The sequence below is a fragment of the Aegilops tauschii genome, chromosome 2, assembly GCF_002575655.3.
Source record: "Aegilops tauschii subsp. strangulata cultivar AL8/78 chromosome 2, Aet v6.0, whole genome shotgun sequence".
NCBI classification, from domain to species: domain Eukaryota; kingdom Viridiplantae; phylum Streptophyta; class Magnoliopsida; order Poales; family Poaceae; genus Aegilops; species Aegilops tauschii.
Genome location: NC_053036.3, coordinates 318,934,119 through 318,958,499, shown reverse-complemented (window position 1 = coordinate 318,958,499; position 24,381 = coordinate 318,934,119). Strand labels below are relative to the sequence as shown.

The following is a 24,381-nucleotide window of genomic DNA, read 5'->3' as shown; positions in this document are numbered from 1 at the left end:
AAATAAGAAGCAAGCGGAAAGAAGCGGACGGAAAAGGGCGAATAAAATGGCAAGGGTGAAGTGGGGGAGAGGAAAACGAGAGGAAAATGGCAAATAATGTAATGCGAGGGAGAAGAGTTTGTGATGGGTACTTGGTATGTCTTGACTTGAGCGTAGATCTCCCCGGCAACGGCGCCAGAAATCCTTCTTGCTAATAACTATGGACCCGAAGGTCTGTGTTAAACTACTCACACATCATCGGAGAGGCTATGGTGTTGATGTACAAGCCCTCCGTGATCGAATCCCCCTCCGGCAGAGCGCCGGCAAAGGCCCCAAGATGGGATCTCACGGGTACAGAAGGTTGCGGCGGTGGAAAAGTGGTTTCGTAGCTATCCTGGATGTTTTCAGGGTATAAGAGTATATATAGGCGAAAGAAGTAGGTCGGTGGAGCTACAAGGGGCCCACGAGGGTGGGGGGCACGCCTACCCCCCTGGGTGCGCCCTCCTGCCTCGTGGCCGCCTCTTTGCTTCCTTGACGTCCACTCCAAGTCTCCTGAATTGCGTTTGTTCCAAGAAAGATCCTCGCGAAGGTTTCGTTCCGTTTGGACTCCGTTTGATATTCCTTTTCTGCGAAACACTGAAATAGGCAAAAAAAAACAACAATTTGCATTGGGCCTTCGGTTAATAGGTTAGTCCCAAAAATAATATAAAAGAGCATATTAAAGCCCATTAAACATACAAAACAGATAATATAATAGCATGGAACAACCAAAAATTATAGATACGTTGGAGACGTATCATGGCCCACTGTTGATGATGGCGTCGGCGGCGCTGACGCTTGTAGATAGGGCTCCTAGAAACCTTCTTCTTTTGTTCCCTGCGAGGAATCGAGATGAACCCCGTGGAGGCATGTAAAGGATCTGTAGTGCCTTTTGTTTATATTGCCCTTATTATGAAGATTTACAATCGCATGTCTTGCTTCGGCTCCGTCCCCCTTTCTAACCTCGTGGTAGCTTGGTGCTCTATGCCGACAGGTCCCGGTCCCCAGGCAGGCTGCAGCCGTCGCTAGTATGCTAGGTCGCGATGCCGTGGTTAAGGCCAGGGGGTGAGGGCTGGAGAGACAGTAAGAGCTCCTGAGGCGCGATGCTCAGGTGCCTCCCTTTTAACGCGCAAGCGAATTGCATGGGAAAAGAAGGAGCCCGCGATACCGCCCGCTGTCATCCTCAGGAGGTTCCTGCAGGTTAGTTGGAGAGAGAGCATAGCCCGTGATCGTGCTGGTTACCCGGCTGCTGGTTGTTCCACAAGAAGACGAAGGCACTGAGGATCTGATGAGGTGACATGCGTGGAGCGGGCGGCGAGCTAGAGCTCGATCTCTCAGGTTTATCAGCGTTGCAGGGACGGACCCGAGCACAAGTGCCGAGCCGGTATGTGGAGCTTTCGCCATGGGGTAAACAGGAGATCGGTCAGCAGCGCGGGATGCCGCGGGATGTAATCAAACAAGCGACAGCCGTAAGAAAACCACGCAAGTAGATAAGCTAGTTCAGATAGATGCAAGAACGATACATGCCACCGGGATGGACCCGAGCGGACTGGGGATGATGCAGCCTGAGGGGCGCCCCCGACAAAGTAAGCTAAAGATGCAAAAAGGATACATGCCGCAGGGACAGGCCCATGCGACCTGGGAATCGTGCAGCCCGAGGGGCGCTCCCAGCCGAGTAAACTTGGAAAATGTCACCTGGCACCGTTGTCGAAGAAGGGTTGAGGTAGCCGAAGGCGCGCGATGAAGGGGTCGCTCCTCATGAGCCGCCAGGACCCTGAGCCCCGGGAGGCTCTGGGGGTCCGGGCGGGTCTTCGAGGACCATCGCCATCTCCGCCCGGACTGCATGGTGCCTGGCTTCCTGAGCAGACAGGACACTCCGCAGGTGGTGCTGGAAGGTGGCCGCCACGTTTGGCAAGCCAAATGGCATGCGGACGTAGCTGTGAGGTGGACCCTCGCACCGCCCAACGCGCGAAGGCCAGAAGCGCTCCTGAGATGCGGCCCTGTTGAGCCCTGGAATGTCGATGCAGATGTGCAGCCCGCCGTCCTCGCCAGGATGGGGAGCTGCGCTAGGCGGTGGGTTGCGGTCGCCGCGCATGGTCCTTGCTTCTTGAAGCTCCTGGGTGGCCTTGATGATGAACTCCTGAGCACCGGGCGCCCCTCGCCCAGTGCCCTCTTGAGGGAAACATGCCGCAAAGCACGCCTTGTAACACCCCGCATGTAACTTGCCATATTTGTAACTCCGACTCTTGCCATTTCCGGCTATGTGTTATGATTTCCCCTCCGTTGTCGGGTTTTGCCTTTCGTTTTGTATTTTTTTCATGTCATGCATTTTCATATCATGTCATCATGTGCATTGCATTCGCATACGTGTTCGTCTCATGCATCCGAGCATTTTCCCCGTTGTCCGTTTTCCAATCCGGCGCTCCTATCTCCTCCGGTGCACCCCTCTTGTTTTCTTTCGTGTGCGTGTGTCAAACTTTCTCGGAATGGACCGAGGCTTGTCAAGTGGTCTTAATATACCACCCGGAGACTACCGGTCAAGTTTCGTTCCATTCGGATGTCGTTTGGTACTCCAACGGTTAACCGGGCATCCGCAATGTTCATTTGAGTGTCCAGCAAAAACCCCCACTAAAATCAGCCCAAAACCCACCAAACTCTCTTCCATGTTCTAGGTCGTTCGATCATGATCGTGTGGGCGAAAACCGCACCTCATTTGGAGCCTCCTAGCTCCCTCTACCTATAAATATGTGGGCATCCCGAAAACGAATCGCAGTCGAAACCCTAGCTTCTCCACCGCGCGCCGCCGGACACGTCCGGGCGGAGCCGGACACGTCCAACCGCCCCGCCGCCGCCACGTGGCGCGCCTCCACCGCGCCGTCCGCCGAGGCCCGCCGGCCCGCTCCCGGCCCTCCCGGGCCCGAGCCTCCTCGCCCGGCCGCCGCTCGCCCTCCGCCGCTCGCCGCCAGCCGGCCGCCGTGCTCCGCCGCCGCGGGCATCGCCGCCGCCCTCGTCTCGGCCGTCGCCGGCGCCGGGCGCCGCGCCGTGCCCCGCCGCCCGAGGCGCCGCGCCTCCCCTCTCCCACCGGCGCCAGGCCCCGCCGGCCCCTGCCTCGCCGTCGTCGGTCCCCATCGCAGCCGCCGTCGGCCGCTCGAGCACGGGACCCGGCCGATCCGATCTGGTAGCCCCGCGTTGACCTCTCCTCGCCCCCTTTTTTTCTAAGTCCTCGATTTTTCTCAGCATCTTGCTCTGTTCGTATTGCGATAACTCCGTGCATGTAGCTCCTATTCATGCGTGTAATATGTCAAATTGTTCGTCTCGTGATTCTCTTCATTTTGTTCAATTGTACCATTTTCATTAGAGGTCATCTTGATACCCAAATCTCTGTTGGAAGAGGGCTAGTTGCTGTTATTCTCTGGTTCTTATCAGAACTTGGAGATTTGTCATTTTTGTATCATTAAATCTGTGCATCTTTTGAGCATGAGCTCTACATGTGTTTTGAAGTATGCCATGCCATATTTCCAGTGGTGTAGTCCGTGTATTTTTGTGATCTCTTTCGTGGCTAGCACAAGCATGCAAAGTAGGCCCCGTAATATTTCTGATTTCAGGGACTTAGTGATTTCTCTAAGTCCTTGTCTGCTGTAATTTTGTTGCCATGTAAACTTGATGCTACAGAGAGATCCATGCATATTTTGGAGATGTTCAGTAAGGATGTTTTGTAGCTATAGTTGCAATTGATCCATTACTGTAATTGTTTGAAATTATGGAGTGTCATAGCATGACTCAATCTTGCTCTACTTTTGCTATAAAATATTTCTGGCAGATTCTTGACATGATTTGCAATCTTGCTAATCTTATTGTAGTTGATCTATACATACTATGCAATTGTTCTTGCTATGATTAGCTTCGTAAACATGTCATCTTGCTGTAGGTATACTTGGTTTGTCATGCATTGCTCTGTAGTGAGTGCATCAAGCTCACAAAGAGGCCTACATATTAATATTTCTGCCATGCTCTGTTTTCTGCTAAGTCTAAAACCTGATAACGAAACTTGCTATGTTTACATGCTTGCCATCATATCTTCTGGTCCTTTTTGGCTTATGGTCATTAAGGAACTTTTGTCATGTGCATTTAGTGGAACACTGCCATGACTTGTTTTGCTATGTTAATTTCCTGTAGCATATTGATTTCGTGCTCTAAACATCGCTACCTGATGCTGTTTACTGCCATGTCCAGTTTTTCACCAAGTCTGTGAACCTGTAATCTTTTGCACTTTTTCCATGCTTGTTTGAGCTTGATATGTTGTGAACTAGCCATAGCTCAGTGTTCATCTTTTGTCAAGAATCTCCTTTAGTTTATTGTCATGTGCTTTGTTGCTATGTTGGGGTGCTGTAGCATTGTTACTTGTTGCATTTTAAGTGCTATCATGCGTTAATCGCAGATTCGTGTCATTCTTGTTTTGCTTGCCATTTGCAAACCGTGCATCCGATTCCGGTGATCTTTATATCGATTTCGACCGAAATCATCTCATCTTTCCAGTGGCATGCTTGGTTTGCCAAGTTACTGCCATGTTCATCATTTTCCTTCCGGAGCACGCATATGCATCGCATATCATATCTTGCATATCATACATGTTTTGCATCATGTTGCTTGTGCATTTCTCGTTGTTGATTGTGGTTCCGTTTGTTTGTGTTCTTGTCTTGGTAGAGCCGGGAGACGATTTCGTGAACGAGGAACCTGTCGAGTACGCTTACGAGGATCAAGCTTTCGACAACTCTGAGAACCTTGCAGGCAAGATGACCACCCCTCGAAATCACTTCTATCTTTGCTATGCTAGTTGTTCGCTCTATTGCCATGATCGCTACCTATCACTTGCTATATCATGTCTCCCATTTTAGCCATGTCAGCCCCTAACCATCCTTTCCTAGCAAACCGTTGTTTGGCTAAGTTACCGCTTTTGCTCAGCCCCTCTTATAGCGTTGCTAGTTGCAAGTGAAGTTGAAGTTTGTTCCATGTCGGAACATGGATATGTTGGGATATCACAATATCTCTTATTTAATTAATGCATCTATATATATTTGGTAAAGGGTGGAAGGCTCGGCCTTATGCCTGGTGTTTTGTTCCACTCTTGCCGCCCTAGTTACTGTTATACCGGGATTATGTTCCTTGAGTTTGCGTTCCTTACACGGTCGGGTGATTTATGGGACCCCCTTGACAGTTCGCCTTGAATAAAACTCCTCCAGCAAGGCCCAACTTTGGTTTTACCATTTTCTACCTAAGCCTTTTCCCCCGGGTTTTCGCGAGCCCGAGGGTCATCTTATTTTAACCCCCCCGGGCCAGTGCTCCTTCGAGTGTTGGTCCGAACCGAGCAGCCTGCGGGGCCACCTCGGGGAAACTCGAGGTCTGGTTTTACTCGTAGCTTGACTTATCCGGTGTGCCCTGAGAACGAGATATGTGCAGCTCCTATCGGGATTTGTCGGCACATTCGGGCGGCTTTGCTGGTCTTGTTTTACCATTGTCGAGATGTCTTGTAAACCGGGATTCCGAGACTGATCGGGTCTTTCCGGGAGAAGGTTTATCCTTTGTTGACCGTGAGAGCTTATGATGGGCTAAGTTGGGACACCCCTGCAGGGTATTATCTTTCGAAAGCCGTGCCCGCGGTTATGAGGCAGATGGGAATTTGTTAATGTCCAGTTGTAGATAACTTGTCACTTGACCCACTTAAAATACATCAACTGCGTGTGTAGCCGTGATGGTCTCTTCTCGGCGGAGTCCGGGAAGTGAACACGGTCTGAGTTATGTATGACATAAGTAGGTGTTCAGGATCACTTCTTGGTCATTGCTAGATGACGTCCGTTCCGTTGCTTCTCTTCTCGCTCTCATTTGCGCAAGTTAGCCACCATATATGCTTTTGCCACTGCAGCTCCACCTCTTTGCACCATTCTCCCCTATAAGCTTAAATAGTCTTGATCTCGCGGGTGTGAGATTGCTGAGTCCCCGTGACTCACAGATTCTACCAAAACAGTTGCAGGTGCCGACGATGCCAGTGCAGACGATGGCGTCGATCTCAAGTGGGAGTTCGACGAGGAACGTGGTCGTTACTATGTGTCTTTTCCTGATGATCAGTAGTGGAGCCCAGTTGGGACGATCGGGGATCTAGCATTTGGGGTTATCTTATTTTCATCTGGATTTTGACCGTAGTCGGTCTATATGATTGTATTTTGGATGATGTATGGATAATATTTATGTATTGTGTGAAGTGGCGATTGTAAGCCAACTCTTTATCCCATTCTTGTTCATTACATGGGATTGTGTGAAGATGACCCTTCTTGCGACAAAACCACTATGCGGTTATGCCTCTAAGTCGTGCCTCGACACGTGCGAGATATAGCCGCATCGTGGGCGTTACACGCCTCCACGTGGTGCCCGAGTGCCTCCCTCGTGATGTTGGCCAGGTCTGAGGCCCTCCAGAAGAGAGCCCCCGAGCCCTGCCCGAGAAAGGCGTCGGGCGCGCCTTCCTATGCGAGGGAGGGAGGCGCCCCAGGCATGGGCGCTGATCCCGAGGCGGCGGCGCTGGAGACGCTGCTCTCCTGATGTCCTGTGCGGAGTAGTTGCTTCTTCTTCTTGGGGATGGCCTCAGGAGGGTACAGGGTGCCCTCGCTGTCGGGGTCTTCGATTGTTGCGGCTTGGAAGGCGCGCTCCAGGGAGCACACCACATATCTTTCTTCGCAGGGGACTGTGATGATTCCGCCACTTCCTGGCATCTTGAGGACATTGTAGCCGTGGTGGGTCACTGCCATGAACTTGGCTAATGCTGGATACCCAAGGATGGCGTTGTACGGCAGACGGATGTGGGCGACGTCGAAGTCGATGAGCTCGGTGCGGTAGTTGTTCCGCTGGCCGAAGGTGACAGGGAGAGGGACCTGCCCTATCGGGGTGGTAGAGCCGTCGGTCACTCCTGAGAAGGGTTTGGTAGGCTGCAGCTGATCGTATGGCACTTGGAGGCTATCGAATGTCTCGACGGACATGACATTGAGCCCTGCGCCGCTGTCGATGAGGGTCTTGGTGACTTGGACGTTGCTGATGACGGGCAAGCAAAGCATCGGGAGGGCGTCGGCAGTCGCCGCGCACTTGAGCTGGTCCGACGAGCTGAAGGTGATGGCACATTTGGACCACCTGAGCGGGCGCGTGGCCTCGAGCCTGAGAAGGGCCGCGTTCACCTCGCGAGCAAACTGCTTGAAGACGCGCTGGGATGCTGGGGCCTAAGCTCCGCCCAAGATGCAAGCGATAGCGCGCGGTTCCTGGAAGCCCCCAGCCCCCTCGTCCGGATGGTGGTCGTCGTTCCTTCTTGGTGGTGGTGGTAGTGGAGGGAGACCAGCATTGCCCTGAGGGCGGTCCTCACGCGTCTGGTCCCTCCAGGCGCCCTCACGAGGCTGGTCCTGCCAGCGGTCCTCACGAGGCCGGTCGCGCCACTCCTGGCGGGGGCCGCGGTCGTCCCAGCGCCCCCCACCTCGTCCTCCTCCTCGACCGTAGCCCCGGTCGTTGCGCTCGGGGCGTCGACCAAAGCGTCCATCTCGGATGGCCCTGAGCTCTTGACAATCGTTGGTGTTGTGGCTGTGTACGTTGTGGAAGGCGCTGAACGGACGGCTGCTCTTGGACGACTCGGGGTGGTCCCAGCGGCGCTTCGTGTCCGGCTCCGCCGCGAGCACGGCCACCCCCTTGTGCTTCACGTCCTTGGCCTTGGCTTTTTTCTCCTCTGGGTCAGCAGCAGGGAGCTCGAGGAGGGAAAGGCGCCCTTCCTCAGCTCTTGCGCACTTGGTTGCCATGTTGAACATCTCCAGAGCCGTGCATAGCTTCTCGTGGATGGCGAGCTCCTCCTTCATCTTGACGTCGTGGACGCCATCGGAAAACGCTGAGATGATGGCCTCGTCCGTCACCTTGGGGATCTTGAGGCGAACGCTGTTGAAGCGCTGGATGTACTTCTGCAGGGTCTCTCCCGGCTGCTGCTTGATCCGACGCGGGTCACCCGCGGCCGGAGGGCGGTCGTGAGTGCCCTGGAAATTGGCGACGAAGCGGTCGCGCATCTCACCCCAGGAAGAGATTGACCCCGGGGGTAAGTTCAGGAGCCACGAGCGAGCACCATCCTTGAGAGCCATGGGGAACCAATTCGCCATGACTTTCTCGTCGCCGTTGGCCGCCTCGATGCTTAGCTCGTAGAGCTGCAAGAACTCCGCAGGGTCGGGGGTGCCGTTGTAGCGAGGAGGCAGGTCTGGCTTGAACTTGCCTGGCCAGACGACGCTACGCAACTCCGGAGTGAACTCGCGGCAGCCTGTTGTGGCCACTGGGGCCCTTTTTAGAGGCGGAGCCTACTCTTAATGCCCGCGCACCGCCACCGCAGGCGGCACGCGGTCTTGTCATGGTGGCGCCGGGAGCGCAGGAGCGTTTTCTTGCGGCCGGGGAACTTCTTGGAAGCTTCCTTCTTCGCGTGCGGGCGCCCGGCGCGGTGGGCCGCGCCGAGGGGCCGCGCATCTTGGCGCCAGGGCGTCGTCTTGGTGCGGAGGTGGCGGAGGCGCTCCGTGGGCTACGTCACCCGCGGCTGGAGGAGGGCGAGGTAGCGAGAGAGACGGGACAGGCGAGCCCCCAACAGCGCTGACGAGCTCGGCGATGCGGTCCAGCCAGTCCTCGTAGAGGTCGTCGATCGGGCGGTAGCGCAGGAGCTCGCGTGCCATGAGCAGCGCGGCCTGCGCATCCGTGGGCGCGCGGAGAGCGTGGGACGACAAGCCGGCCGGAGTCAGCGACGGGATGGCGGTGCGGCCGTCCCGCCGCACCAAGGGGTGCAGCGAAGATGCTTGCTGCTCGTGTCCCGCCGGGCCGATGGCGGCGTTGGCGGCGGGTGATGGAGAACGACGGGGAGGCCTGCCGACAGGGGCGCTGAGTGACGCGGGCGGCCAGGGCGGCCTGACGCTCGGCGCGAGCTCGACGCGCGTCTGCCATGGATGTGGTGGAGCGTGGATCGATGAAAGGAAAGCTTCGGCGCGCCCCTACCTGACGCGCCAAATGTCAGATTGCGGGTTCCGGCAAAAACCTTAAGGTTCGAACTCTGGGGGGCGCATAAAGATCTCTCCCTCCCCCTAGCTCAATCTCTCACCACGGTCTCAAAGCTCAGCTCGTCGAACTCGAAGAACAAGGGACACAAGAGTTTATACTGGTTCGGGCCACCAATGTGGTGTAATACCCTACTCCAGCGTGGTGTGGTGGATTGCCTTGTAGGCTGAGGATGAACAAGTACAAGGGAAGAACAGCCTCCTGGGGAGAGGTGTTCTTGATCTCGGTGAGCTTGTGTGTGTGAAGGTGGAATGGATATGATCCCAAGTTCCTCTCCTTCCTATGGTGGTGGCTAGTCCTATATATAGAGGCCCCGATCCTCTTCCCAAATGTTAGACGGGAAGGGATCCCACAACGGCCAATTTGAAGGGGGACAGCTAGTACAAGCTATCCTGACAAAAGGTGGTCTTCGTCTGCCAAAGGCTCTTGTGGTGACGCCGTTGTGGGCTCCGCGATGACCTCCGTCCTGCCGTCCTGCTGGTCTTGGTCTCGTTGCACCGATATGGAAACATTTGCCTAATGCTTCGGGACTCTTCGCCTGTGCCTGCTCCTTTGCACCGAAGAGAAAACCAGTACTCTGCGCCCGCTGGCGCCCGCCTGGCACCCTCTTGGCCTTGGTCGTCATGGCTCACGTCACGGGAACCTCACGAGGTGCCCCTCGCCTTGATCTCTCCGCTCCTCGCGAGCCAGCCTAGTGAGGCTGCCCCGAGGAGGTCTTGTGACGTTCACCTCGCGAGGCTTGGCCCCTCGCGAGGGTCTTGAGTGTTTCCTGGTGAAGATGGGCCGTACCGGACCGCTAGAGGAGCCACGCCGTGGGCCGCAGGCAGGCAAGTCTGGGGAACCCGTTCCCAGAACGCCGACAACTTCGCAGCCTGAGACATTCTTTCTGCTTCGACGCTTCTGTGGCCTTCTACTGGTTGTACGTGTCATTGCTGGCCCAATCGGTGTACGGAAGACACCAGCGTGCAGGCCCCACCGCATGACACGCCCGCATGCACGGGTTCGGCTCACCTGCTGGGAACCGAGCAGGAATTATTTTGCAGGGCGAATAGGTGCGTGCCATGTGTCCTTGTGGGCCAAGAGCTCCAACAAACTTAGATTTAATTTGTTTCTACTTCCTGCTACGGTCTATCTCCATCGTCATCGTGAGAATGGTTGCCAGCGCCAATAGTTCTTGCTCGTTGGTCCGCCACGCCGTTGAACATTCTATCTCCACTCGAGGACGTCGTGGATGCCGAGTGTCCCGTCGCAATGCCCCTGCCGGTGGCCGAGGCACCCTGCTGTGCTGCCCCCCCCCCCCCCCCGGCCAAGGCCCCGTACAAGAGAAGAACAAGCATAAGCGGAAGAAGTAGAACGGCAAGAAGAAGAAACCCGTCCCCTCGCCGGAGCTGCTCAACCCACCTACGCCCGTCGCGCCCGAGCCCACGCCCACCACCGTAGAGGACATATTCGGCCTGCACCGTCCGCCGACGATCTGGTAAACGATGAACTGATTTTGTTTTTTGTGCACAGCGCGAGCGGCCAGCAGTACGGGCACCGGAAGATCGTCGTACAGGCCGCCATGGATATGCTTATGTTGTCACTGCTTGTGAAAGTAAAACCCAGAAATCGATCCATTTGTATTCATTTATCGACTCCAAGTTCCAATCATTACCCTTGCTTGCTATGATAGCGATCCATCGTTTAGGCTGGATCTCACCGAAACAGAGATTAACACAATGATGCTCCACAGGACTAAAAAATGTCGGCTTCTGATCTCCTCATTGCAGTGCTTGGCCTCGATTATTTCAGAATTCCAAAGCGGGTTCCAAATCGACTAGCAAGAGACGACCCAACAATATCCCCGGCGGGCGAGCAAGAAGAACCCGTCCAGAGGGCAGGTGACAAGGACCGAAGCAGTAAGAAGAAATAAATTAAATTTAAGTTAGTTGGAGCTCTTGGCCGACAAGGACACGTGGCACTCACCTATTCACCCTGCACAATAATTCAAATGATGCAGCGCATCGACATCTACTCGAATGAAAACGCACTGCGGCATGCAGTGCTCGTCTGCACACCAAGAGAAATACACCGAGGCATGCACTCCAACGGAAATACACCAAGGCATGTAGTGCACCTATGCAATCTAATAAAAATACACCGAGACATGCAGTGCACACATGCACTCCAAAAGAAATACATCCACGCATGCAGCACGCCTGCAGTCCAATGGGAACACGCCGCCGCATGCAGTGCGCGCATGCACTCCAATAAAAACGTGTTCGGCTCAGGTGCAGGTATACCTGGCCATGCGAAGCCCGGCCCGGCCGGCCCGGCACGACCCGGCCCGGAAAAGCCCGACGCTGCCCCCGGGCCGGGCTCGGGCCTAGATTTTGAGCCCGAAGGCCGGACCGGGCCGGGCCCAGGCCCGTCTTTTTTGCATTTCTCTGAAGGTCGGGCCGGGCCGGCCCGAAGCCCGACGGGCTTTTACATGTTCGGGCCGGGCTCGGGCCCAGAAAACAGGCCCGATGGCCGGGCCTGGGTTTTTTTCGTCGGGCTTGGCTAGGCCCGGCCCGGCCCGAAGTATGGCCAGGTATAGGTGCAGGGGTCACCGCACCTATTATGGTGCAGGCCCAATCAGTGCTTGCCACATATGCTTGTAGGCCCAGACTATTAATTGTTAATTCTTTTAATCCTTCTCTAGTCCCGTTCGTTTCGGACGCTCCATTCTTTCTTCAATTTCACGATGAACTTCGCCGGATTCACACAGCACACAACAGCATATGCTCGATCGTCACCTTCCTTAACATGTCATCACCCCAACCTTTCCGACTAAAACGTGATGTATTTTTTTATGGACATGTGCTCAGAGCATGCAGGCACTCCTAAATGCCATCGACTTGAGTACACACTCCTTGATGCCATTGATCAAATGAGATCTATAACGTTGTTTTCTCATCGTGCTCGTGCCCAACTCCGACCGACCAGTACTTTTGAGCATCTGATGGAAAGATTCTTCAGCAGGTTAGCAAGCATGGCGAACGGTCCTCGAGCAGGCACTCACCGTGGGCCGATGGAGATTAGCTGTTGAATGGACAAGCAGAGATAAGGATTTGCAAGTTTGCAATAGCAGCAGTGAAGAGATAATAATCGACAAGGAAATTGGAGAGAGAATGGAGATTCCGAAACGAAAGGGATTAGAGGAGGATTAAGAGAATTAATAATGAATTGCCTGGGCCTACAAGCATACGTGGGACGCACTGATTGGGCCTGCGCCATAATAGGTGCGGTGACCCCTGCACCTGAGCCAAACCCAAAAAAAACTGGTTTTCGGGTTGCATACGTGTCATTGCTGGCCCCATCGGCGTTGCTTCATCAGGCGGTGCCGTCTTCCTCTAAGAGACAGCGGTGCTGCTTCGACCGCCCCATCTAGATGTTATCGTCGCTGCCGCTTTTACCGTTGGTTCGAGAGCCTGCCATTCTTCCTTATTGATGCCGTTGTTCTCGCGTTGTCGTTGCTTTGATTTCGAGGCGGTTGCCGCCTCTGCGGCATGTTCTGGGGGTTTCACTTCCAGACCGTTCGGGGTTATTTGCGAATTGATTTTTTACTCTTTTAGAGTCGCTATAAATACGGACCATTCTTGCCGTTGCTCCATGCATTCCGGTTTGGGTTGCGTGTTCATTCGTGATCGCTTAGTGATGGTTCGTCGTACTTCCGTTCGTGCTGGTCCGCGTCGTCGGGGTCGCCTTCCTGGGACGGACCAGGCGCTGAAGCAGCACCGGCTGCTCATGCCGTGCAAGAGCTGGCGTTGCGGCTACCCGTTCCTGCTGGACAAGGCCCTGACGGTGGAGGAGAACCCGTGCGTGCAAGTGCGGGCCTACGACGCGACCGCCGCGACAGGCCCGTGCTCGGCTGCAAGAAGCTAGGCTATAACGAGGCCTACCGCTTCATCGCCGGCTGGGGAAGATTCTTGATGCAGAATGGCCCGGACGTGGCGAGCGACGTGAGGGCCGAGAACCTGGAGTCGGCCATGGTGGACCTGTGGGCGTTCCGGTTGCCGGCGCTGGAGGTGGGCGTCACCGGTAGCAGGCCGAGCGCGAGTGGTGGCTGGCTACAGAGGTTGACGCGCGCGGCGACGGCCGTGCACCCGGATAGCCGGCCTGCTATGTCGCCATCGTTGGGACGCCGTGCCGGACGAGGAGGGGTCCGCGTGAGGGAGCGCCGAGCGCCTGCTGCGTCGCCAGTGACTGCAACAGCGTCGCCTCCACCGATGCCTGACCGCCCTCTCTCCTCTCCACGTCCTGTCTGCGGTGGCCGCCGAGACCGCGACGGTCTCTGGTGGCGCATGCGGAAGGGTCTCGAGTCCTTCTGCGGACGTTGCCCGGAGATGGAGGAGGCCATCGTCATTGTCCCCCGCTTCTACCAAATCGGCAACCTCATTCCGCCTCCCCGCGACACTTCGTCGCCGTGTATGACGGCGGTGGTGGCGCTCTGGTCGCTGTCTACTGCTAGGACATGCTAATGCCGCGGTCGCCGAGAAGCCGCGTGCTGTAGAGGACCGCGCCGGCGCCTCCAACGACCTGAGCTCTCTGGACTCCAAAAAGGGACTGTTTCTGCCGTGTCGACGCCGAGGCCGAGGCGTCGGCGTTCTCGACCTCGAGCTCGCCCGACCCGTCGGCGCCTGGATCCCATCCAACCCCGCTCTAGCTGCGCTCGCCGTGTCGACCTCATGCATGCCAGGCTGCCGCCGGTGCCCCGTCGAAAACGACGCTAGGTGGCGCTCCAGCTCCCTGTCGCCCTGCCTCCATGCGAACTTCAGCATAGTGCTCGCATGGCGGCTGCCTCACCCTCGCTCTCTTGGCCGTGCGTCCTACCGCCCCGTCCGCTGCGTCGCATGCTTCCGGCTTGCGGGGGCTGCCGCTGCATAGCGTGCGTGCACGGCTCGCGTTCTGCCGCTGTATCGTGTCTCAGTTTGTTTGTGTGCGTGCTGCGTGCTGGGTGCGTGTGTCCGTGTTTGCTTCTATTGACCTGGGCGCACACTTGAGGTTGTGGGTGCCCATAGTTAATCCATCTTCACTAATTAATCAACCATGCTTCTTATTAATTCTAACGCAAGTTGTACACCGGCTGTTTTTAGTTGCAGTTCTACAGCCTTGAAATGATAATCTTGATTAGTTTTTTCTTATCGCTGTTTAGACATGTTTTTGGCTTTAATTTAAATAATTCCAAGCCCTACGATAGATGCGGTTGGCCAAGGTTGTTGGTGTATCTACCATTAATTTGCATGGTTTTGATGCCGAAGAATTTTTATTTTTTTGTAGTAGGCTTGAAGCGTTATCCTCACGGATCTTGAATGTGTATCATTGTAGAATATACTGAACTGGTACTGCTTCATATACTGAATAGGTCATGCTCCATTTATCTTCATTTAAACTTTCTTCAACCTGGGCAGGCTACAGATAAATAGAAGGTAATCTTGTCGGTCCAGGGTGAGCCTTCTTTGGATGTTGTAAGTTCAGTGGATTTCAAGCAGCAAAACCAGCGTCTGTTTGATCTATCACCTGACCAACATAGAGGACTGAGTAACATCACAAGACTAGTAAGCATTAGTGTTTTACTTATTTTTTCCCCTTATTTGCTCTTCTCGATGCTCTATTCTGCTCTAATCTGTTACGGAGAAGTTGGTAGAAGAACTTGATTTTTATATGAGATGTACCTAACAGACTCCAATCGTGCACATGAAGTCATATTGAACGAATGATCGTTGTACACGCAGAACATGTAATGCTCCGGAGTAAGGTTCTCAAAACTATGCAAACGATTTTCCGAGGTGCTGGTGCCATGTTGTCGATGTAACTTGGTCAGGAAACCCCTTCGCCCACCACATACCAGGCAAGATACTTTTATTGCCGAGTAACTAATCCGATTGGATATTTTCTACTTTTCTCAAGCTATTTACTTTCTTTTTTAGAAAATAAAAATTTGGAAACTATTGTTTCCTAACTGTGACAGAATTTTATTGTAGGGTGAAGATGAGAAAACTGTAAAAAGAAGCCCCTCTGGATGCACGAGATAGATGGATTTTTACTGCACATTACTGGAAAAAGATTGTAGCTTTTCAATTTCAGGTTGGTCAGTTTTCTTCCCTTCAAAGGGTGCATGGCGTGAATTTATTGCGGATCTAACCTGGAAGAATCCCATAGGCTGTGTAACTGTCACGAGAGCTTGGTGCAATCTGATGCATACCAGAACTAGATTAGCAGTTCCAAAGATGAATGGAGCAGCGGAATTGCATATGAAGGCAAACCTAACAAGTTTGCATCATAGTTGCCCAGGAAGGTAGGAACTCATTTGCTGTTGTACTAACTGAACTATTTTCTTGTAGGCAATGAGATTTTGACAATGGAAGGATGCGGCTGTTTTGATGAGAGTGTAATGCAGGAGATCGGTTCTTAGATCTGACTGTATTGTAATGTAGTACTCCCTGCGTTTTAAAATAGGTGTCTCAACCTTAGTACAATTTCGTACTGAAGTTAGTACAATTTTTGCTTATGCTGTACACATCTAGAATAGGCAACAATGAGATGGTTTACCTGCACGAAGTTCAGTTCAAAAACTACATGCAAATGTTAAAAATTCAGAATGTTGGTGTTAGAGTAAAATAGAGAAGGGAGAGAAGGAACAACCAAGATGCGAGCTTTGTGCTACCACTCAATCACATATGGTCTACAATCTTGGTTACTCAATGTTCAGATTATTGTAATTTTTGTACCTAAAAGGTCTTAACTATATTAACCGTGTATAATTTTCAAATATTAATAGTTAAGTTCTTAAAACACTATGAAACAATCACCTGTACACCATGATCTTACTACGCTTCACATAGCTGAGTTAGCGCTACGTTTTGCATGACATTCTTTGATGGGTCTTCATTTGTTGGTCAATGTTATCCTGGTCTACATGGTTACATTTTGTTGTTTCAAATAATAGTGCTTTCCTCATCAATGGGTTTTGCTTTAGGTAATATAAGACACCTGATCGATGTCCATGAGGGGAATAGTTCTCAGACTTCCCATGGTTAGCAGAACGACCAGGGTCCTATTTCTTAGTGGATAGTTGGTTTCTGGTGGATCCGATCACCATTTCTTGGAAAAAATTCCTGAGCAAATGATACAAGTGATCATGTACCAGTGCTTTCACTTGAGCCTGTAGAAGTAGTACTTCAAATGTATGGGGTCAATGATGAAGGGGTACGCTCTGCTAATATGGTCAGGCAAATTCTACCATTTATTTTCCAAGTTGAAAACCATCTTCAAAGCACCCTAGCAGCCAACAACAATGATCCTTCACCGGCAGGCTGTTTGATTTTTGGTAAACCTTTTGTATCATTTTGATTACATATTGAGAGGATTCTACATAGAGAGTTTGATTTTTTGGCGAACCTTTTGTATCATTTTGCTTATATATATATTGGGAAAATTGTATATAAAGAGAGGAAGTGTCCACGTCCGAGCTTCGTATGCATCCGCGGCGCCCATTTACTGAAGACCGTATCATCAGTTACACAGGTAACTGCCCACCTATGACAGGACTGGAACACTTCACAAAGGCGCTCTATCATTTCATAATCGGTCCAAACCCCATGGGAGGGTATTCCAGAATGATTTGATTTGAAACTCCAATGCCATCCGTACTCACGCTTGAGCTCTTCTGCTGTCTTGTGTATCTTCCCGTCATGCAAGTTCCCATCGTTTTAGTTTCCTTTCAACATGTTGTGTTCAGTTACAATAAGAGAATCTTCTCCACAATGTAATAGTGTGCTCTTTCCATCTAAGCTGTATGCCATCTGTAAGTTAATTATGAATGCAAGCCTTTTCTCTTGAATTAACTTGTGTGATGGTTGCAATTCAGTTTTTCCTTTTAATTACGATGAAAAAAGTGTACATGCCAAATAAACCAACACGTACAATATCCCCCTATTAACGGGCGCGGCGGCACGCCGCGCGGTGTTCGCTAGTATTGACTATGTATATGGTTCCAGGCCGTAGCACCCGCGTCGCCTCGGCGATCCAGCCACGCCACCGCATCATCAAGCGGCCGTGCGCGTGCGCGCGCTGCCCACGGCCGCAGGAGTCTCGCCCAGCACCGGTCATATAGGCGTCCTCCGTCGCCGTTTGTTGTGATGCGTCGACCTAGCAGAGCGTCGCCATGAGCCGCACGCGGCCGTCAGTCGATGTTGCTGTTCGTCGTCATTTGAGAGGGCCAACTGCTTCGTTGGCAGAGATAAGTGCTGATAACGTGTTGTAGTATCGTAAAAGAGACAAAGAAGAGACACAAATGATTCTCTTAGATCTATTGTAATGTGGGAGACCCACTTATATACATGCTGAAGGGATGTGTTGGAAAGACATCTCTTCTCACAGACACCTCCTGAGAGGCATCCTTCCCATACAATTGATCACATGTTTTTATTTCTCAACAAGTTGAAAGCTGTTTTCTCTGAATATATTGATGTGAAAATAATCAGAAAGCTGCATGTGAGTGCCAGGATGGCGGAAAATTGCATCAAGATGAGGAGGTACAACCTGCAGTGTAAATGCGGTTTCAGGCAAGATGAATCATAGCCTCTAATATGCATGCATTCATCGGATTATTTATAAACTGTAATACATCTTACATTCCGTATGCCAACCTAAATTTCCAATTAAGTACCTATAGTATGTTGTGTATGCACAAATTCAAGTGTTTGTTTGAAGGTCCCTTAGTTGCTGACTGAATCATTTGTGCTATGTTGTGGGTGGACCATACCTTTCTTCCTGTTCTGATTCTGATGGCCCGTGCCATGCCCAATGGAAGCTCTTAATTTACGGATTTTCTAATTCTCATATATAGCAAAAGCAAGGTATGAAGATAAAGCGAAAGAATGCCAATTGCCACTAAACCAGTACCACTTAAGGTACGTGAAGAAGGTACCTACAAAATATCAACAACACTTCACTTTTGGTGCAGCGCAGGATCTACAATGTCATGATTGTCTGCAGCCTGACGCCACGAACTTCCTTATCTGTAAGATTCAGCCAATTCAGATGGTACACTAGATCATAAACTTTTTCGCGAATACGCTTTGGAGCATATCTTTGCATTGATAGAGGGGAGAAAGTACAGAAAACCGACCTAGCCACGTACACAAGCTGGCGTGGCCGGGACGCTAGGTGAGCAGAGGGCAGAGGGGATGCTCAGCCCCAAAAACATCAGTTCAAGTTACAGGGATTAATGCATTAACTCCTTTGGCTCCGGCAGCTGCCCAGGAGCGAGCTTCCTCCATGATCGCGCGAACAAGGTCCGAGGTAGAGGGCATGATCTTGTCGAAGACTGCAGCGTTGTGGTGTTGCCAGTGTGACCAGGCAATGAGGGTGGCAATGGAGGCCAGGCCGCGCCGCAGAGAGGGTGGAGAAGCGTCCAAGACGTGGACAACCAATCGAAGAAACCAGATCATAAACTGAAGTACTAATTAAAAGTTGTAGTTACCAAATGAATTGTGCGAGCCAATATATACACATGTAACCAGCAAAGGAAATTACAGTATCTGATTACCAAATATTCAACCACAGAAATGGTAGCGTGTCACCGGGTGCAACTTAATTGTTTCAGTACTGCGCACAGAGCTCCTCAAATCTGGACAAGCTGCAAAAAAATTATCTATATGCTCATTTTGAGTAAAAGGTAGTTGAATAAAAAAAAGGCGAAAGTAGAAGCGAAACAATATGAACTAAGCGGGGAAAAGATCATCATGGTCACGGACCTTTTAAGCAGAGGCTTTGGATTGTAAGGGAATAAATCTTTCTTATGAAGATCTTCCAAAGTTCGCTTTAACGAAAGGAGACATACTTTAGCACTCAGGAAAAGCTGTTTTTTGCTCTTATTTTCCTTGTCATGAGAGGAACCTAACTTAGTGCCTCCCATTGAACTGCCAGTGAAACTATTTATATTTTTCAAGGTTCTTTGCCTTTTACAGTTGAATTTTTGTATTTGTGCCTCGTAAACTGAATCATCGACAAAAGCATCCCAACACCCGGATACCAGTCGTAAGCACCTGAGAACAGAGACATAGACATCACATTGGGGAGCCTACACGTGTCTGTCATTTGACTGTATCAGAAAAAATATGGAAGCTACTAACTGACCTTAATAGATACTGGGCACAATGCACACCTACATCTTTAGATATGAGATAATCAACAAGTACCAAGTGATCATAGTGCAACTGCAAAATAAATACAATAAACAATTAACAACTCAAAATGTATATTATACAGTCAAACAGGAGAATGAATTTGGATGATCTATAGAAAAGAAATGAGTCATGGGTCAGCAAACGCAGGAGTCCTAAATAACATATTTTGTAAGTGTCGTTACAAATTGCCGAACACTCATATGCTTGAAAGATCTAATAAAAATATATTTATTTATACTTATGTGCACTGCAACGCATTCCTACAATCTGAAGTTATAGACCATCTGAAATTTACCGATGCCTACAGTCTCACACTCACTTAGAAAACCAGTATGCTTAAGTTGAGTACGAGATAGTAACAAGAGATGATTTACCTCTAGCTATGGTAGCTGATGTACACTTATCCGGACCTATTATCTTGATCGCTATTAGAGCCCTAACGAATTAACTGCCTACTTATGGAGTGCAGTAACCAGAATTCCTCAGCTAAAAAATCATTATAGGATGGCATCTCCTATCCTGTACTGCATAAACTACTGGAAACTTGTTGCTACATCTTTAATAACACGTCGCCAAGAAACCATGACAGCATGAAGCTATTTGCACAATCAAATGAACAAGAACTGAATGTCATAATACTGCTTTGCAGAGATAAATGAGCATCTAGCACATCTAGCAGAATAAGATGTATAACATGTTGACTGACTCACCAATGAAAGCCATTGATGAAAAATATGAACTGGGTCAAAAACTATGGAGAACAGTTTGGCACCAATCAGTTCAGACGTCCATTTAGTTTCCATCTTATCTCTGCAAATTTGGACAGAAGGTGGTAACTATATAAACATACCTACAGTCTGGGTAACTTTCAATTATGAAATATTATACGGTATATCTTCTGCTTACATTGCCAACGAAATAAGTGGAGCATCCAAAAGCTGCAAGAGAATGATGAATAACATATCGTCCTGCAATATGAAGGAGCATATGCCCAATACTATAACATTTACTCAAACACGAGGAATACATGTTAACACTAATAAAACAAAGCATTAAGAAGATAAAGGCTTCAGCATTTAGCCTGAAGTACAATTTACATTGGACGAACGGGGACAGGAGAGGAGAGGAACTGTATGTGCAAAGAAAAACATTAGCAAATTTGAGGTATAATGAGCATGATATCTCACTGATGCTCAAGATGTACTCAACATAGAAAGCAACTCCCTAGCAATGTGCACTAATATAGATCCAAATACTCTACTGTAAAGAAACAAACTACCCGCAAAAGGTGATAACGATCACTTATAAAGACAAACAGAAGCAGAAATGCATGAGTTGAACATGAAACCCAACTTATCTAGTACCTACAAGACATAACGAAAATCAACCAACTCACACAGAAGCTCGTTTTGCCATTGAACAATGAACAAAGTTAATGAGATTTCTGGCATTTAGAGCAGAAGCATACCTCCTCCATATATAACTGCAGAAAGCATAAAACAATGTCTGTTGATGATTTTGAGTCCAAAATCTTGTCTAAGCAACATCTCTGAAACCAAACTGAGATTTCTGATAAGCCAAAATAGTTGCAATTATCAGTGCAGCCTTGCCCCTTGTGACAACATTGATCTCTCTTACATGAACATTTCAGTCTACTATCATCTCCACTGCAAGCCAAGACTATCGAACAACTAAGAAACAAATACATAGCCTGCCTTTGTAAGTGCCGAGTAGATTTATCCTGAAGCTCGCCCAAACTTACACCACTTAACAAAAATGGGGATCCTTCTAAACAGTTCTCCAGTTTAGTGCTATGTTGGAACATAGGTTCATGGAGTGGACTCTGAAAGTGGCCTCGAAGTAATTTCAGCAAACAAACAATATGTGAGCAGTTCTGCTGTATGTGAGGCTTAAGCCTTATCATTAACATCTGCATCGAGAAAGCAATGATTGATGAGTACTTGGTTACAGATTGCTTCAACTTCGTAAGAAAAGATTGCTGAATGTATGAAAACTACCAATATTTTGTGCTTTGAATACTGAGAGAGACTTTTTGGGATATCCTGTTGCTCTTGTAAGAAAGTTGCTAATCTAGGAATGGCATCTGCAAGTTTCACAAATATATCTCGTCGGTCTGTGTCTTCTGTGTCACTTTGCTCAAATAAAGAGCAGAAGAGCTGGAGGAGACTCCCTGACACAATTCCAAACTGTGCAGCATCTTTACTCAAACTATGTCGGTCATCCGTGACAATGCTTACAACTTTCCCGGCATTGAGTTGGTAACCAGGATCCCAATGTAACTTCTGAATATGATGAATGGACAGGCAAATGAAGTCATCTTTCATTTCAGAGTCATTGAGTTTCAGAAGCTTCAGAATAATGTGTAGTACTCGAAAGAGGCAAGTCATTATCTGCCTACTGGTATTGACACATCGTAGTTTGAGTACTGCTATAAAGCTTGTAATACTGGTGCTTTTAGTCGTAGTGTCGTGACTTATGCTTTCGGCAGCAGATGAACAACCAACAGAATCTTTGGTGGCATTAATTGTAGAATGGTTATGAGCGCATGTTGATACCGTGTGTATAGCTGCCCAGACCAGCTCAACAAACTGAATCCAAACGGCTTCCTATGAACACAGCACCAGATACAATAATAAATAAATAATTCTATAGAGAAACTTATGCACCATTAAAACAAGGAGAAGAGCATGAGCAGCATACAAACTTCATTAGGGAATTAGAGATGGCCATCAAGATATTCCCAGCTGAGTGCTTAATATAATCACTACATAGATGAAGTAAGCCAACCTGAAAAGGATGGGGTAACATAGAAGTTCAGTAGCTTATGAGCCATGATACACCGGGCTGCAATAATACACAAAGAAAGATAAATAACAACACACTAGCCAATATTTATAATATGAATTTAAGAGGATGGTGTATAAGAACGATGAAAATCACCAAAGCAAAAGGTTATGCCAAGCCGAGCATATTGACAACAGCACACACAGTTCTGCACATGCTAGATGTTATGGGGCGGCAAATTGGCATGAATAGGATGCACACCCAAAACATTATGCCAAATTGCCACTTCAATAATAAATAATATCTTCATTATAAACCTGAAAGCAGCGAGTCCAATAAATAGCCTGATGTGATGCCACCACAAATTATCAATCTAATACTGAAATAATAAAGGACTCAAAGTTCCACAAGTTCCTCAGGTTAATTATTGGTGCAATGTTGATGTTATCCATTGTCATGTAGGTAGGTTTAGTTTGGACACGCCAACGCTACTTACGGACCAAACGATAAGATAGGATACATATTCTGAAACTGTGAGCTTCACCCTTGCCCTTCTCCTCATGTCAAAAGTAATTACTAAAAAATGTCAAAGCAGGAGGTTGCAAAATAAAATGTAGGCAAGTTCTATTATTAGAAAAGAAAACACAACATAAGTGTTTTTAGTTTCTGATGCCTGATAGAAAAATAACTTTCAAAAAGGTACTACTGCCAAAAAATCTTGATGGATAAAGTATGATGCTTCTGCATGAGGGCAGGTTGGTCCAGGTATGCAGCAGCTTGGCAGGGGGGAGGGGGGGGGGGGGGGGGCGGGGGACATGAAACATGGAGGACATCACATGAGAAGTTCTTACCACTATGGAGATAATATTGGCCAGGCAGCTAAACCCATCATCAAAATGATGGTCAGGTGGCAAACAGCAACTGTGAGCTTCTTCCGAACACGAAACAATCTCCAAAAAGGCAAGGGGATGAAACAGGTAAATATGTAATATATCTTAATAGATAGCAAATGTGCATGAGTTTGAATTCAACAAAATATAAGAATAAGATACAAGACAAAAATTAAGTATGGTACAGAATATCTCAATAAAAATGCACAAGACCTGTAGGTTTCAAGGAAATCATGTGTAGCTCAGTTTTCTATTCTAATTAGTGACTGAAACTCACTCTGTCGGTTGCATGATTGGTACACTCGAGCTGCTCCACGAGACATCTTACAATACGGACCACATTTATGTGCTACTGGTTACTTGCAAGTTTGGTACGTTAATTCTAATAATCCAGTAAACCCTAAAACCAAACATCAGAGCGACCGATGAATGGCTCAGGGAAATCCAACTAAGAACTACTGTAGTAGAGAGATAAACAGTCAAAAGGGGCCAAGAACTAAGCAACTGAAGTCTGAAGCAATACCTGCTCCGATGCGCACCCTTGCTCCCCATCATCCACCTCGTCGTCGTCCCATCCTCGAATTGCCTTGTTTACCTAATAACAACCAAAAATCCCCAAAACAATCATGGGAAGAACGGGAGCAGAAAACGTAAAGCAGCAGTAAATCAAATCATCGAACCAAAGCTAGAGGATTACCCGGGAGAGCGCGACGAGTATGCGCCGCTCTTCCTCCCGAGTGAGCTGCGGCCGCCGCGTCGCCAGCGGTTCGGATTCCTGCAGAGGGAGGACGGCGCAAGCGGCGTGAGAGGCTAGCTGGGAGGCCGCGGTTACCAGATACGAGCGCCCGGCGTTGCTTACGAGGTGGGGGAGGAGGGAGTCGGCGACGAGGTCGCAGAGGCGCGCGAGCTGCTGCCTCTCCTGCCACCGCGGCCGCTCTGCCATTTCCTCGCCGGGTGGCAAGATTTCGTGTTTTGACCTTTTGGCGTAGTTCAACAGGATCTGACCCATGTATAATTTTCTTTTTTGAGATTTGACCATTTTAGCTACCGTCGGAGGCCCTGATGATAGAGATCTACAGTCTACCGCCGCCCCATCTGGCGGTAGGTTTCATTGACGGCCATCTGGCTGTTAACGGGCACTGACGTGGCAAAGGGACCTACCGCCGTCTACCCTGGCGGTAGGATCCAACCCTACCGCCGAGGTCTCTGGCGGTAGGGTCCTGAAGGATAAGGTTTGTAGGGCCCATTCACCACCCACCCACTCCATTCATCTTCTTCCCCGAGCTCTCACTCTCTCCCCCTCTTCTCCCCCAGCCAAGCACCCACTAGATCCCCCTCCATTGCTTGAGATT

The 24,381-nt window shown here is 49.8% G+C and overlaps 1 protein-coding gene across 13 annotated transcripts; it reads right to left on the bottom strand.

Annotated features, from left to right (window-relative positions):
- Nucleotides 1–18,074: 18,074 nt before the first annotated feature.
- Nucleotides 18,075–24,036, bottom strand: LOC109736006 (uncharacterized). Of its 13 annotated transcripts, none has more exons than XR_012202588.1 (14): nucleotides 23,889–24,036; nucleotides 23,727–23,804; nucleotides 23,553–23,624; nucleotides 22,991–23,089; nucleotides 22,056–22,142; nucleotides 21,353–21,961; nucleotides 20,803–21,264; nucleotides 20,241–20,302; nucleotides 20,045–20,144; nucleotides 19,285–19,364; nucleotides 18,903–19,193; nucleotides 18,695–18,784; nucleotides 18,275–18,599; nucleotides 18,075–18,164 (listed from the first exon to the last, which is right to left on the bottom strand). XR_012202588.1 is itself a non-coding variant. In XM_020295219.4 (13 exons), exons 6-13 carry the CDS (start codon nucleotides 22,161–22,163, stop codon nucleotides 18,748–18,750), a joined length of 1,662 nt encoding a protein of 553 aa, XP_020150808.1. In that variant the 5' UTR covers nucleotides 22,164–22,199; nucleotides 22,296–22,456; nucleotides 22,991–23,089; nucleotides 23,553–23,624; nucleotides 23,727–23,804; nucleotides 23,889–23,980; the 3' UTR covers nucleotides 18,208–18,747. The 13 variants fall into 13 exon arrangements, 5 of the variants coding, with proteins under 5 accessions (XP_020150807.1, XP_020150808.1, XP_020150804.1 ...); XR_012202589.1 differs by having other exon boundaries at nucleotides 18,275–18,472; XR_005768083.3 differs by having other exon boundaries at nucleotides 18,275–18,784.
- Between the last annotated feature and the right edge of the window lie 345 nt (nucleotides 24,037–24,381).

What these genes read in the sequence shown, in the direction of transcription:
- LOC109736006 (XM_020295215.4), bottom strand. Translation starts at nt 23,972, where the DNA reads ATGGCAGAGCGGCCGCGGTGGCAGGAGAGGCAGCAGCTCGCGCGCCTC. An exon ending in AAGGGTGCGCATCGGAGCAG is followed by an intron (nt 23,090 to 23,552) that starts GTATTGCTTCAG and finishes GCCTTTTTGGAG; the next exon opens with ATTGTTTCGTGTTCGGAAGA. An exon ending in CTAATTCCCTAATGAAGTTT is followed by an intron (nt 21,962 to 22,055) that starts GTATGCTGCTCA and finishes CTGTGTTCATAG; the next exon opens with GAAGCCGTTTGGATTCAGTT.